We start from the raw sequence: 16468 nt of genomic DNA on the forward strand, positions 1-16468 counted from the left end.
AGACCAATACAAAGTGGTGTACACGTGAGAAGTGGAACGAAAATCATACATGATTCCAAACATTTTTTACAAATAAATAACTGAAAAGTGGGCTGTGCGTAATTATTCAGCCCCCTGAGTCAATACTTTGTAGAACCACCTTTTGCTGCAGTTACAGCTGCCTGTCTTTTAGGGTATGTCTCTACAAGCTTTGCACATCTAGAGACTGAAATCCTTGCCCATTCTTCTTTGCAAAACAGCTCCAGTTTAGTCAGATTAGATGGACAGCGTTTGTGAACAGCAGTTTTCAGATCTTGCCACAGATTCTCGATTGAATTTAGATCTGGACTTTGACTGGACCATTCTAACACATGGATATGTGTTAGCTGCCCGGCCTGGAGCCCAGTTAGCCACCTGGCCTGTAGCTCAGTCGCCAACTCCATTTTCACCTCAACTTCAGTCGCCCCCTGTTCAGTTTTCTGTGTCGTCGCTAGCCTAGTCCCCTGTTCAGTTTCCGCTAGCCCAGTCTTCACCTCCACCACAATCAGCCCCGCTTCCTGTAGCTCAGGCTTCATCCCCGTCAGCCACTCAGCCACTATCACAATCAGAATCACTACAACCTTTGTTACAGTCCATAGCTCAGTCAGTAGCTCAGTTAGTAGCGCAGTCATTAGCTTTGTCACCAGTTCAGGCTCCAGTGTTGTCACCCATCCAGTCAGCCACTCATCTACACCTTCAGCCAGGGGCCTCAACGCCTTCTGGCCATGCATCAGCTCCTACTGGAAGCTCGAGTGAGCCAATCCAGCATTTTGCGGCTCCTACGCTGCTGTCTGTCTCCGCTGGCAGTTCAGGAGAACTGTTTCAGCAGTCTGCCTCTGCTGGAGGGTCCGAGAGGCCCATCCAGTCGTCTTGTGTTTTAGCTGGGGGTTCAGGAGAACCCGGCCAGCATCAAGCCACATCAGCTGGGGGTTCTGGAGAACCCGGCCAGCATCAAGCTTCGTCAGCTGGGGGCTCTGGAGAGCCCGTCCAGCATCACACCTCGTCAGCTGGGGGTTCAGGAGGACCCAGCCAGCACATCCTCATGTCAGCCGATGGCTCTGGGGAGTCAGGAGGACCCAGCCAGCACATCCTCATGTCAGCCGATGGCTCTGGGGAGTCTGTTCAGCCACCACCTGCAGCTTCCACGCCGTCGCCTGCAGCGTCACCACCTGCAACTTCCACACCGTCGCCTGCAGCGTCACCACCTGCAACTTCCACACCGTCGCCTGCAGCGTCACCACCTGCAACTTCCACGCCATCGTCTGGTCCCGCAGCTGCCACGCCATTGTCTGGTCCCACCTCGTCTGGCCCTGCGGTTGCTACACCGCCATCAGATCCTGTTCCACCTCGCCTTTGCCAGCTGTTTTCCAGGCCTCTAGTGGGACGTCATGGTCGTCGAGGGAGGTCTCTTGAACGAGTTCGTCGCTGCCAAATCACAACAACAGTCACCTCAAGGCGCTTCATATTGTAAGGCAGACCCTACAATAATACATACAGAGAAAACATCAACAATCATATGACCCCCTATGAGCAAGCACTTTGGCGACAGTGGGAAGGAAAAACTCCCTTTTAATAGGAAAAAACCTCCAGCACAGCCAGGCTCAGGGAGGGGCCGGGCCATCTGCTGCGACTGGTTGGGGTGAGGGGAGGAACACAGTAAAAAATGACATGCTGTGGAAGACAGCCAGAGATTAAAAATAAGTAATGATTCAATTCAGAGAGGTCTATTAAGGATAGATAAAGTTGGGTGTCATCGGCTTTTGGTCTATATGAGTAACTTGTCATGACCAAACATTTGATGATCGTCTTTGCATCATTCAAGCAAAACTTAAATTTTATTAAGGGTCACACACACCAACCATAACATGCCAGCTGACGTGAACCTGATCAGATGCCGTGGTTTTGAAAACACATAAGCTCTTTTTGCTGTTACATGATGTTACTTACAAGTAACAGATTACACCAGTAAGTAGCAGACAGGTCTGGCCCAGATCTGGTGTCAAGCCGGCACTGCTGGCTGACTTCTGGTATGGTAAGTGGTATGTCATCCAGATACGGGCCAGGCCTGGCGTAGATGGCACTGTTTATGTGATGGCATGCCACATCTGGCCCAATTGTGGTTTGGTTTATGTGGCTCAGGCTCATAGAAAACAGGTCTAGCCTGGATCCGGCATCAAGCTGGCACTTCTGAATAACTGGTGTCATGGCAGGGTGTATGTCAACCAGATGTGGGCCAGGTCTGGCAATGATGCCACTATTTATGTTCCTATTTTGCTATTTTAGTTTGAAGACCCAAATGCCATGTTGCAATACAATACTGCTATGGTAGCCAATGCTTCAAATGCAGGTTTGTGAGTGTACACTTTATCCTAAACCTAGTGAGGGCTTACTCATGTTTACCACTGGTTGGCTGTAGCTCAGGAGGTAGAGCAGGTCACCTACTGATTGGAAGGTTAGTGGTTTGATCCCTGGCTTCTGTAGTCTGCATGTCAAAAGTGTGAATGTGTGTCAATGTAGTTAGGAAGTGTGCAATTTAGAGAAAGTGTGTGATTGATTGAATGTGGCATGTTGTACAGATCACTTTGAGTAATCTGGGAGAGTAGAAAAGCGCTATATAAGAATCAGTCCATTCACTGTTTGAACAGAGTTTTGTCATGGTACTTTTGCACTATTATGTTCCATCACATGTTGTTATTACATGGCTTGATTAAGGTACACATTAGGCTGACATCTGGGGCCAGAGCTGAAATTGTTCTGGGCCAGCACAGGGCCAGCAGTGTGTCTGCAACTGGCCTTGTGGGCCACCTCTGGCAAACCAGATCTGGGCCACCAAAGGGCCGTCATTCTTTGCAGCATGTGGGCCATGTGTAAGCACATTGTGTGGGCCAGATCCGGGCCATACCAATTTTGCTATGTGGGATGTAACAGCATTTTTGTGACCTACAACACTACCTCCACATGGTTAAGTAAATATAGCTCATTTAGTCATGGCTTCCAAGCATTCTTTTGTCTGTATGTCAGTAAATGTAGTGAAAGACGGACATACTGGGGCCAAATGTTTATGAATGTAACCAGTTTGGTTTGTTTGAGTGTGTGTGTTTGGAATGATCGCAGAAGTATTAACAGACTGAAACACAGATGTTTAAGATTTCACTCCAACCTCTATGTTTGCAAAATAAAAATGTAGCCCAGCTACATCATGGCAGAATAGTAATATATTAAAAAGCAACATTTTCTATAAACTTTGTCTTCTTGACCATTTGTCTGTGAGGGTCTGGGCAGGCTGGGGCTGGTTCTGTTTTTAGTTTAAGCTTGGTATGCTGGGGGCGGAGCTGCGGGGGCTGAAGTTTGTTCCACTCAGCTGTGTTTGAGCTCCGTCATCGGGGCGGCGTATTCAGAAGAAGCCAGAGTGGGAGTTGTTATTGCAGCATTTGTGGTAACATTTAAACATTTAAGGCTCTCTGATGTTTGCCCCTGCTCCTGTACTTCAAGTTGTAAACTTGTTTGCTGTGATCTTTCACTCATCTGGCCGGACCACGCCACCATATTTGGATTCTCAGAGAAACTGAATCCTGCAAATATTAAGCTTCCTGGATTAAACTACAGTGTGACAAGTAAGCAGTATTCATTTGTTCCCATTTAATAATTTAGTTACAGCCAGATTTAAACTTATTTATCTCTAACTTCTCTTTTCTCCCTCTTTCTTTTTTTTAAACCTGTCGTGTCAGGCACTTTTAGTAAACACATGGTCTGAATGCTTTGTTAAGCCAAACACACTTGCTTTGCTAAGAGGAGCGCTGTAGACTCTGTATAGGCTCCTATTGTTAGTCATTTCAGTTTATTTTATTATTCACATTATTATCAGAGTGGTTATTATGCCATGGCAGACAGGGGGTGAGGGCCAGGTTGGAAGAAGACAGAAGAAGAGATAATAACAAAGACAAGAAGGAGGAGGGATAGAAAAAGAAACGAAACAGAAAGAGAGAGAAAGAGGGGAGGGAATGGATGCCCATAGTCAAAAGGCAAGAGCCCCAGACAACCAGATGCAATGGGCGGTCCACCCTGGCAGAGGACGGTGGCCATGGCACGAGCCAAGGAAAAGTCAGATGGGGTGGCTGTGTGCTAAAGAGGTTCAAAACACCCCAACTGCATCCCCTGAGGGCACAGGCCAGAAATCATGCCACAACACCTTGTCAGGTGCCCTGGAGGTACACATCCAGCATTGGTGGTTGTAACAACATCCATTTTGTATAATAAACACCATTCTCATCTTCAATCAAGCCACGAGTCCTGCATTCGGGTCCTCTCTTCCTCTCATCCACACACAAACCTCTGACACCGTCATCCAGGTCATGGTAATCTAACGAGGTTGGAATGAAAGCGACTGGACTTCTTTAAGTTTCTTAAAGATTTAACGTCTTATCCATAAAACTTCTTCAGTTCTACGACCAAATGGTGGTGAGTCCCAGGTATTTAAATTCTGGTGGGAGTGTCCCTTAAGAGGGTCGAACCAGTTTTTGTCTGAGTGTGTTTCTGGGTTTGAAGTGCACTGGGATGCTGTGCTTGGAGTAAATTCTCTGATAAGCTTGCCACAGAAGGAATCACAATGTTGCTGACATGCCATGTTTGTATGAAAACTAGAGCGCTATTAAAATTGAGATGCAGCAGGAGCACCTGACTGCTGCTCAGCAGTGCTCATCCACACCTCCCCCATCTACCTCTTTAAGATGAGCACACTAAATCTGCACTCATCACCTCATTTAAGTTGCTATTTTCACTGTAAATAAAATCCTTTCACTGTCGCATGAGTCTGCTCCTTGGGTCCTGCTTTTGGCTCATCCTGATATTGTCTCCATTTTTCAAATCCTTATATTATGTTTAGGTCAGATAGTTCATTCACAAATATTAGTTTACGTTTCCTCCTTTTTAAAAATACCAACTAATAAATAACTTTATTGATCAATCTATCCATCCATTCTCTTTCAATATTTTGATTAAGGGTTGTGGGGGGGCTAGAGCCTATTCAAGCTACAATGGGGCAGGCTACACCCTGGACATGTCACCAAGTCTAACAAAATGACTAACTTTATTGATATTTACATAAAACAAAGAAATTAAAAGAGAATTTATAAATGAAATTACTATTCACAATTAAATATTAAATCTAAATTTTGATGTCTGTGACTCTCCTGGTCCTTCAGTGTGTGTGTGTGTGAGTGTGTGTGCATGCGCGCGTGCGGAGCTTTTAGCACACTTGACCTCCACTTTCACTTCCTCTTTCTGATTTGTGGCGAGATTCTGAGTTTCCCAAACGTCTCAATTTTGTTTTTTCTCAGAGAAAGAGAGAAGAAGAAGAAGGTAAGACATTCTTTCTTAAACTGATGAAGTGAATCATTGTGAACTCATGAATGTAATATTTGATGTATTTTTTCTCAGGAAGACATAGTTGCAATACATCAATGTAAATATGATGTCATTTGCTTGGTAAACTATTTCCTCTGTACTGTACACAAATCAGCTGTACAGCTGGTCCAAGGTATTTATAGGGATTCATATGAATAGCCACACAGTGGCCTCTGTTTCAAAACCAATTTCCTTTGTCATATTTTCATATTCTAGCATTAAATGTCTTCATACACAAGAGCTATAACCACTAAAACATTTCAGTCTGTGTCTTCATTTCTGTCTTGTTTCCTACAGTCATGGCTACCATCCACCAGCAGACCACCGAGGTGGTGACAGTCACCAGGGCTTTTCAAAACTCCAGCCAATGGAGCACCGACCTCTGTGACTGCTGCTCTGATATGGACACCTGTAAGTGAACCCAGCAAACTCTACAAACAGCAGTGATTTCTGCATGAACGATTTCTTCAGACTTTGTTTGCAATAAGGTAGCAGAGTGTCTAAATGCAGTAAAAAATCAAGAAGATAAAATATCTGAGACTGTCTCATAACAATAACCATTCAGTAGCATTATGGAGTCAGAGTTCCCTAAGCGAACTGGGAAACTAGTGTCTGAACACTTTAATGTCTCTTTCCGTAAAAACTCCTATTTGTGTTGTTATTAAATAGTATATTAAAAATTGTAGACCTCTGTGGTTTGACTCAAAGCTGAAATAGCTGCAAATCAGCGTTTTATTTGATCCACTGGGGCATCCAAATAACATTACAATGGTAGACCAGTGCAAACTTGCTGGATCACAGTGGCTTCATGGTAACATTTGGAGGCCTTTGTGCTTCAGCTGCTTCTGATAGTTCTATTCTCACATATGATTGTATCTCTATATTGATGAAGTATTACAGTCAGACGTAATATTTACTGTCTAATCAAACATTCATGAGACTTTAGAAAACTTCATAATGCCACTGTGACAGCAGTGCCATGTGTGACGACACAGAGGAGTGCTGCAGTTTAGTTTAACCTTCTGAAATTTAATGAACGCCATAACATGACTGACCTAACATGTAATGACATTATCAACAGTGTGGAGGCATAAATGCTGTGGTGAAGGTGTTTCTGCAGGTAGAAGCAAATGTCTTTTCATTGGTTGAGTAAGAAAGGCTGCGAGGATGAGGAGCCAAACACTGGACCTACAGGCAGGTTATTAAAAGGACTATTTTAATTTTAACTCACTGGAAACTGGAACAAACTCGTGCCATCCCAAAAAAAAAGTAAAAACAAATGGTAGCTGAAAACTTAAAATGAACCACTCAATGAGGTGACCAAACAGAACACATGCAGATCATGAGATGCGAAGAGGAAGCACATGCACAGGGAACACACAAATTGAAAGCAAGAATGAGAAGTGTTTAAATACCCAGACAACTAATTGAAACCTCTAAAAGCACATGAAGGTCAGATAGGCAGCATTCTCAGGGTTTGGCATTTCCTCTCTTTCTTCCTGTCTTTTGGTTTCTACCAAAGCTGCCAAAAAAACATGACAAGGGTGAAAATTGTCAAAGTTGTCATGATCCTGGGTTGGTGACCCAGTGTTTTGTGTTTTGAATTATTTATAGTCTTTGCTTCATTATTGCCATGACAAAAGTATCTGATTTAGTATACACTGCCATTTGAAACATTAAATATAATTTCATACAATTTCATAATTTCATTACAGCAGCTCAAAGTGGTAGTTTTGTTGTGCATGCGTGCCTGACAACATTGGCATGCTCCCAGATCTGGACCAGGGCATCTCTGAGCTCCTGGATAGTTTGAGGTGCAACCTGGATCTGTCAGATGGACCGAAACATAATGTCCCAGAGGTACTTCACAGGATTAGGTCAGGTATCAACTTCAACATCCTGCATACTTTCGGCACGAGGCCAAGCATTGTCGTGGACCAAATGCACCAGCGTAAGGTCTAACAGTGAGTCCACGGTTCCATCCTAATGACAGTCAGGGTGTCAGGTCTGTGTGTCCCTCCCCAGACCATCACTGACCCACCAGCAAACCACTCATGCTGAAAGATGTTACACCAGCATAACGTTCTCCATGGCTTCACCAGATCCTTTCACATCTGTCACATAAGCTCACAGTGAACCTGCTCTCATCTGTGAAAAGCACAGGGTGCAAGTGGTGGAGCGACATCAGGCCCTCAGGGCACCCTCATGAAGTCTGCTTCTGATTGTTCGGTCAGAGACTTTTACACCAGCTGGTGGTCATTTATAGCTTAGGCAATGCTCATCCTGCTCCTCCTTGCATAAAGGAACAGATACATGTCCTTCTGATGGATAAGCGGCCTTCTATGGGGGTTGTCTCATTGTTGTTTCTCTTGTGCAGCTATTCTTAATTTCATTAACATCAAAGTACCTGAAACTGATAACCAACCGCCTCTGCTGCTTAACTGACCAGATCAATATCCAGACGATTTAACTGACTGGATGTGATAATCTGATTAAAAAGTGCTCCTTAAATTTTTTGTTGTGCAGTTTAAATCTGTATATTTTTCTATCTGAAGGTTGCTGCGGCTTTTGGTGTTTCCCCTGCATGCAGTGCGTGACAGTTAGTAAACATGGATGGTGCTGCTGCGCGCCACTCCTGGATATTTGCGGCGTGGTGTCCTGCTTACTCCGCCAGTCCATCAGAGAGCAACACAACATCGAAGTAAGGCTGGGTTAGGGATGGAGGGGCTATGTTACAGACAAGATTTAAAAGATGGAGGTGGCCACTAGAGGAAGTGAAGTTTTGAATCTTCCACATTGGCTTCACTTTTAAGCCCTGGAGGTTGCTGCTTGATTTTCTTTCTAGTCGTGTTGTTTTGGGTCCAGAATAATGAAAATCTGTGTGTCTTAATTGACTGGATGCCAGCGCTGTTGCTTATTTTGTTCTTCTCCATCCTGCAGGGTTCTGGCTGTGAGGACTGGTGCACAGTACTTTTCTGTTACCCGTGTGCCTGGTGCCAAATGCATCGTGAGCAGAAGATCAGGGAGAACCAGCCCGCCAGCGCAACTGTGGTCACCACGCAGGTCATTCGTGGATATGGTACAACCAGTTTGGCTGTTGACTAAGGGTCTATGTCACCACTGAAGCCATATTTTTTGACTTTTGCTGACTTATTAATGTGCTGAATGGTATATGAGGAAAGATTTATGTCTGGCCATAAAAATACTTCTATTTTACACAATATTGTGGCTGTTATTGTAATAGTCTTCTTCTACAGAACTCAGTTTAACCAGTGTTCAAATAAAAGCTATTCAAATTCACTATTGTGGTATGACAGTGATAAGGACATCGTAAGTAAGACCTTCCATACTTCTCTTTATATACTCATGTTATAGTAAATTTACTGTACAGTGGGTGATGGTCATTACCCATTGCTCATTTTTGATGCACTTCCCAATCACACAACACTTTAGAGTATTGGAGGAAACTGCTTTGTGCTTATTCTTTGACAGTATTTACATCTATCTTTGTGTTCCTGCCATCACCAGTATAAACAAGGTGACTTCCATCCACAAACTCATGATTGTAGTTAGTTTCAGCACTTCACTGTAACGTGCTTCCTTCTACTTTCTTTTTCTCATGATCAGTCCTGAATATAAAGTAATGAGGGGTGGGTCAAGACATCTGCACAGTACTGTATCTGTTTTATTTGAAAGTTGAAATTATTAAACTGATTAAATGATTCGAAGTGCTTGAAGTGCTTTTACCTCCGGTTTCTTTAAACCAGCTTTCTGAGTGGCTGTCAATCGCAAACAGAACGTGAAGCTTTAAATATTTTCTACATTTGGCAAAATAATTATTAAATAAAATTGAAATGTATTAAGTGATAGAATTAAACAGTTTGTTTGTAGGGCTATCATTTAGTGTCTGACAGGACTTTAACTGTTAACGGTGAGAAGATTTGGTCACATGTAAATGTGTTGCCTTCAGGTTACAGTTAAATCAGTCACGATTCAGTGATTAAATCATGAATGGAGCCTTTCTCTATAAGAAATCTACCTTTACATCGTTTGTTTGTATGTAAGCTATATTACATAAAAAGTGCAAATTACTAAAAAGTGGAACATGCATGGGCGTAGATTTGGCATGGACAGAAGGGACGTGTCCCCACCAATATCCAGCGATTATTGAATTGTCCCCACCAATAATTTGATCTCTTCGAGTAAAGAAAAACAAACCCGATAGAAAGAAGAAAAAAAAAAGATCTGTCAACGTCTCATTCACCCAGCGGTGCAGAAAGAGTTAAAGAAACCTGTAAGTTACTTAAAGTCAAGTTCACTCATAAAATGTGTCCGTCATTGTACGTTACAGGCTATGCAAGGCTTTGGCCCACATCAGTCTAAAATTGTATGTAACCATGAATAACGTGTTGCCATGTCCACCAGGAGAGACTGGGTAGTATAGATGTAAAACAAATATGCCAGCAGTTTATCTCAGTTAACGAGAGGAGAACTATGAATTGTAATTTTAAATGGTTTAAAAGCATGTAGAATAGCATATGTAGGCAAGTATATTTCTCCTTTTTTTTTTTTATCAAGAAGCAAAGACAAAAAGGAAAAAAAAAAAAGAAACAGGGTTCGGTGGTTGAATCATCTGTCCCCAACAATGCCAAAACCAAATCTACGCCCTTGGGAACATGAGAAATATTTTACTTCTTTTAGAAATGTGAAACTAGGATCTGGCAGAGAATGAACCATCAACGTTTCTCTCTAGTACTGTCGTATGCAAAACTAGTGTGGCACTAGGGGTGGTAAGAGATTATTTTAGGGTGGTCCATGCCACCCGTGCAGATCCGCCCCTGTCTGCATCACACATGTTGGTTAGCAAGAGGAAACTCCTCTTTTATGAAACTAAGTCACGGAAGGCTAATGACTGATCTTAGAGAAGTAAAAGCAGACCAGCGTGCGTCTGACTCTGGTCTCCCCTCGGTTTACCATTAAAGACCAGAGGTCGAAAATGTGCATGCGCAAACCTCCAGAAACTAGTTACTGGCCACTAAGCTTGCTGTTAACAGGACACAGACGCCTTTAAACACAAGGTGGCAGTATTGTACAGCATGAACGCAAACAGGTGAGGAGCCTTATGACAGTGGGATCTTTAAAGGGACTTTGCCTACTTTAAGAAACCATTAAAATGCATATAAGCTTCTCACCAAAATGCACATGTAATTGTATTTAATAAGGTCTGTACTGTAATGTAAACTGTATATATGTTTCAATGAGGTAATTTCACTAAAAGTTCTCAGTGAAGAAACATCACTGTCACACTTATGAGTACTTTTAAATGTGTGATGCCAACTAGTAATGGAGACTGTTCACCTTCAAGCCAACACCTTAATAAAATAAATGTGTGCATTAGAATTCACATACAGTCTATTCCACAGTGATTTCTAGGTACCTGATATGTTAATTTGAGTCTCATTATCGCCATCAGAACAAAAAAAGAGAAAAACAGCAGTGCGACCAGGACGCAGGTCTAGTTGGTGTTTCAAAATGCAAACAGACAGAGTGTCTCACTGCAGTAGACAGTGGCTTTGGTTGTGCTCTTGTTGCATTTGGGTTTAAAATTGTAGTAGAGCCACAGATTACCTGTAAAAAAAATTTAAGATACTACTTTAAGGCATTCATTTTCCAAATGTAATAAATATATATATATATATACACAGTCTATATGTTGTTGGTTATTCTGGCAGTGCAGTCTGTAAATAATATTTTTAACCTCCTAAGACCCGAACTCTTCCACAGCATACATTTTTAATTTCTCTTTGATATTTGGGCATATTGGAACCCAATGAATGTAAAAACAACGAATTACCAGATTTTTTTTTAACCCGATTTTTGTTTCTAAAAAAAAATGAGAGCCATATATGAGGATATTTATTTAAAATTTCGATAGAACAGTAGCAGGATAACGTCCTCGTAAGTGGAGCAGGCCCTTGTAGAGCAAAATTTAGTATTTTGGTCTAAATAACCCAAAATGTGATTTCCACATGGTCCTAGGAGGTTAAAGCAGGTATCTACTGTTGTTAAAAAAAAAAAATTTTAATTTTTTTTTTAGCAAGGAACCAGCAACAGCAGAACACAATCGGGATTGAGCAACAGACAATGTTGCACCACTTGGCACTTCATTCTTGGAGCTGTGCACACGCTCAGTGCCATGAGTGCAGACATGATTCAGTAACTGAGGACGCACATGGGAGTAAAGGGCTCTTCTTGACATACATCGGTTTTGGAAGCTAGCAAGAACAAAAGAAAAAAGTGTCACTGAATCGGCTTAAAGAAATAAGCATGCTAAAAATTCAATTTAAAAAACCCTGAAGACTTTATGCATGTGTCAAAATAGTAAGCAAATGAAAGTGTGTTATGTGAAAGTTTTAAATAGATTGTAACAGACTGACCTGTTTGTGTTTCTGACCGGACACATTTGAAGATACAGAAAAGGACTGTCGCAAGAACATGAGCACAGAGAATGTGGCCGTGTGGTCATGATATTGTTTCAACTTCCTCTCACAGTGTTTCACGTTACTACTTGTTCTCTTTTTTGCCTGCCCTTCCCATTACAGTTATATCATTTAATCATTAGTAAGTACAGCCATTTACTGTTTTAAATAATTCTTTATTTGAAAGTACAAAATCGCAAATATATTTTTCTTGCTTCAGTTTTTTAAGGAACTAGCTGTTTTCTTCTAGTATTAGTTTAAGGTTTTAAACGTAGTTTAGGTTTCAGGTTCCTAAAGAACTGGTTTGCGTCACAGATCAGAGCAAAAACGTGGCCAACCACTGACAATGTCTCTGTCAAGGAAAAACAGTAGGTCATGGTTCTTCTTTTCTCATAGTTTTACTATCAGTAGAAGACGTTGCAGACACAACAGCTTCTGTAAATACAAACACACTTTTGACAGGCTTTTGTTTTAAGATAACAGCACTTCCTCTCAATCGCCCTAACCCACTCGGACCTCTACCTCAAGAATTTAATGCCACATGTTTCTCAGCAGCACAAAGTTTGCTTTTATAAAATGCATCTCCTGCTTTTAGTGTGAAAATTGTCATTTCATATTATTCAGGAAGCAGGCTGGAAAAGACGGCATCAGCCAATAAAAGGACAGGAAATATTGATATAACATTTCATTTATTTTTATTTAAAGACAATAAATTAACATGTAGATACATTTTATTAAAATTTAATTACATCACGTAATATCATCACTGTGCAAAAGACTTGAGCCACCCCTCATGTTTAAAAAACTTTTCCCAAGGAGCCAGACTTTTAATTGTAATTTTTTAAGGTGGTCTTGAGAAATAGTTCTCCAGGTTTTCTGAGGGTCTTTCATTGGCTGCTTTTTTCACTCATTTTCAGTGTAGTCACTGTATCTGACAGAAAACCTGAACAGCAGTTGAGGGAATGGCAAACTCGGGTGCGTGATGCTTGACGATGGTGAACGTGATAATATGACAACAACAGTGACCTATAAATCATCCAACCACCATCCAAAGAAGAGCTTGGAATTCAAGAAGCCTGGAGAACTATTCCTGAAGACTACTTAAAGAAATAATAAGAAAGTTTGACTGAGAGAGTGCAGACTGTGCTGAAGAATAAAGATGGTCACACCAAATGTTGACTTTATACAGATTCTGTTTTTACCTTATATGCTGTATTTCCATGTATGTTTGCATGTCTTAATAAACATATTAATGCAAAATATAGGGGTGGCTCAAGACTCCTACACAGCATGATATGTTAATGATAAAGAACATGGGGAATAACTGTTTCATGACTTATTTGCAAACACAATGCTGCTCTTTCTGCAACAGGACAGTAAGTGGTTTGTGTCCAGCCACAGACACATCTTCCTGTCACGTAGAGTTGTGCTCCACTCTAAAACTTGCTTTATCCAAGGATATTTTTACATATTAAAAGAGTGTTGTGGAATGTACATGGTATATACCCTGACACACAGGAAAACTGTCTTTAAATGCACCATCTGCCATAATTGTTGTCTTGTTTTAATTATCTCTATTTAATTACCGCACAAGTCTTTGAGTGTCATTGTCACCATCGGGCTCTCGTTGTCTACAATAGCAAAAAGATAAAAAGAGCAGTGCTAACAGGATGTAGGTCACAATGGTGAACCAAAACGCGAACAGGTAGAGCGTCTTGTTGCAGTACACATCAGGCTGTGTCATATTCTTGTTGTAGTTGGGTTCATAAATGGAGTAGATGACTATATTACCTGGAAGAATATAAAAAACAATATCAAATTAGAATGAGAGTGATGGACGTGCACGGCCTCTACATAAATGCAGAACTGGCTTCAAGCTTTTTTCAAAATGCTGCTGTAATTAGTTTATTTTAAAAATGTAAAAAAAAAATCCAAGGAACAACAGAAATATTTATTTCAGTTAAATTCAATTCAGTTTTATTAGCAAAAAATTACAACAGCACTTGGTCATTTAACATTGTGTATTCTCCTTATATATCCAAAAGGAGCTAGTACGGCGTGACGTATATGATCAGTTTAATTTTCAAATAAATCGACTGATTTACTGATAAGACCTGTTCCCTTTGTTATTTCATGACAAATGAAGCAGGCATAAAATTGTTATATTTTTTTACGTTTTGTTATAGCTGTTCACTGTAATTTTAAATATGAGAGCACATAAATCTTAGTGCAAGTGAGGGAGGTCATTGTTAGGTAGAATAATCAAAAATGCCAAAATGTCTGAAACTAAAGTGCGCGATGACAGAAACATCTAACCAAGTCGAGGAATTTTACATATGTGACCTTGTTATTTAAAAAGGTTTGCTCATGTTTTTGTCTCCCTGTACTCACAAGGAAAATGTCCAGGCCTTGTAGTGAAATTCTCATTTTTTCAAACTAATCATCTTGTTATTTACTTTTCCTGCTCGGTTACTTTGGTGTTAGAAAAATTTAAAGTTTACCTGCAAGTAACCAGCCACACAGGAAGATGATGGTCATGGACCAACAGAAAGTGTTGCACCAGTTGTACCATAAGCTCAGTGCCAGGAAGAGTGGTATGATCCCATACAGGGACATGTAGAAAGGGATAAAAGTCTGTCTGGGACAGTCATAGAGTCCTGAACCTATGGGGCACAACAATAAAGAAAACTAAAACACAGCATCTGAAATATTATTTCATTTTTCAATTATTTTTGTGACATGTCTTGATGCATGCTCAGTCATCCAGGTAAAGAAATCCCAAAAGGTTGATTCTGTTCATCTGGACGTAGCGCTTTCAGTAGGAGAAACATTTCCTCACTCATCCAAGTGGCTTCTTCAGTCTCAGCTGACTGCAGGTTTCCCCAACCTTATAAACAGTACATTTGCACAGTAACTGAAATTAGCACCACTGAATGAACTATGGGCTGGGAGGTCAGTTCCTTGATCCACTGGGAACAACCTCTGGTGAAGCGGATGGCACAACACAGAAGAGCTACCTCGTCAGGCCAGGACTCTGCAGTCTATTTACACCTACAGGCCAGTGGACACTCTTTCAATGATGAGGATGTACACATCCTGGACAGGGAGGAACGCTGGTTTGAGCGCGGAGTCAAGGAGGCCATTTACGTGAAAAGGGAAAGACCATCTCTGAATCGAGGAGGGGGCCTAAGGGTACATCACCATCTTACAATGCTGTGATTGCAGCCATTCCCCAACTCTCTGTGAATGGTACTCATGGCGATCGATCAGTGGGCTTTGATCAGTGGTTGTTGATCAATGATCATGATATTAATGATCAAGGAACTGAGCTCCCAGCCCATTGTTCCTTCAGTGGACTAGTTTCAGTTACTGTGCAAATGTACTGTTTATAAGATTGGGGAAACCTGCAGTCAGCTGAGACTGAAGAAGTCACTTGGATGAGTGACGAAACGTTTCTCCCACAAAACGCTACGTCCACATGAACAGAATCAACTTTTGGGATTTTTGTGACACATAAAAATACATTCGTATGACTCTGATCTGAACATTGCAATAACAGTATCTCTTGCTTACCAAGTATTCCTTGAGCAACAAATGTGAAGGAGAAAATGACCAAGGTACATCCTGAAGGAGGCAGACACAGCGCTTTGTCAGTCACAAATCGCAGTATGCACCATCTGCACATGTGCAACGATTTTCAACATCACTTTCTCACCTATTATTATGTTTCGTAGTCCACACACGAATTGTGGTCTCTGACTCCCTGGCATGATAACTATATGTCGAACCTACAAAGACACAAAGATAGCCACGAGATATTCTCAAGCTGTTAATATTTGTCTGTCTGTGAATGTGTTTCCATCTTTTTAAACCAGGCACTGAATTGTATCGTATACGATTTAAGGAAATGCCCATGAACTTCCTTTCCTGTGTTAAAATAATTAGCAAATTAAAGTGTATTATGTAAAAGTATTAAATAGATTGTTACAGACCGACCTGTTTGTGTGTCTGACCGGACACATTTGAAGATACAGAAAAGGACTGTTGCAAGTACGTGGCCACATACACAGCAATGTGAGCATGATATTGTTTCAACTTCCTCTTACACCGTTTCACTTTAATGCCTGTTCTCTTTTTGCCTGCCCTTCCCATTACAGTTATATCATATAATCATAAGTAAGTACAGCCATTTCCTTGGTAATTATACATTTGAATCACTTTTACATAAAGCAAATTGACAATAAAAAAAATATGTGTTTTCTGTTTTCCTTTATTTTCTTGTTTGTTTTTGTATATTTAAGGAAATGCGGGGTAAAGCTCAGGGTTTGCAGAAAATTCACTGTGTCTTTTTTCCAGTGTTAGTTTTCAGTTTTCCAAAGGTCTCTTTTGCATTCACAGATCAGAGCAAAAACGTAAACACCCGCTGACAATGTCTCTGTCGAAGAAAAACCCCAGACACTTATGAGAGTAGGCCATGGTTCTTTTCTAACTGATAGTTTTACTCTTTGAAGAAGTTTCCATCAGCCTCCTCTCGTATTCGCATAAACATTGTTGTAGACAGAGTATAA

The 16468-nt window shown here is 41.1% G+C and overlaps 2 protein-coding genes across 2 annotated transcripts; one reads left to right on the forward strand and one right to left on the reverse strand.

The window, feature by feature from the left end:
- Positions 1–3422: 3422 nt before the first annotated feature.
- Positions 3423–9115, forward strand: LOC134618870 (cornifelin homolog B-like). Its single transcript, XM_063464472.1, has 5 exons — positions 3423–3632; positions 5355–5376; positions 5719–5832; positions 7977–8122; positions 8362–9115. The coding sequence occupies exons 3-5, from the start codon at positions 5721–5723 to the stop codon at positions 8524–8526; spliced, it is 423 nt and encodes a 140-aa protein (XP_063320542.1). The 5' UTR covers positions 3423–3632; positions 5355–5376; positions 5719–5720; the 3' UTR covers positions 8527–9115.
- Positions 9116–12578: 3463 nt separating this feature from the next.
- Positions 12579–15981, reverse strand: LOC134618880 (transmembrane protein 272-like). Its single transcript, XM_063464482.1, has 5 exons — positions 15897–15981; positions 15616–15688; positions 15474–15524; positions 14402–14563; positions 12579–13691 (listed from the first exon to the last, which is right to left on the reverse strand). The coding sequence occupies exons 2-5, from the start codon at positions 15668–15670 to the stop codon at positions 13483–13485; spliced, it is 477 nt and encodes a 158-aa protein (XP_063320552.1). The 5' UTR covers positions 15671–15688; positions 15897–15981; the 3' UTR covers positions 12579–13482.
- Positions 15982–16468: the final 487 nt, after the last annotated feature.

This window comes from Pelmatolapia mariae, linkage group LG3_W (assembly GCF_036321145.2).
Source record: "Pelmatolapia mariae isolate MD_Pm_ZW linkage group LG3_W, Pm_UMD_F_2, whole genome shotgun sequence".
Lineage (NCBI taxonomy): Eukaryota > Metazoa > Chordata > Actinopteri > Cichliformes > Cichlidae > Pelmatolapia > Pelmatolapia mariae.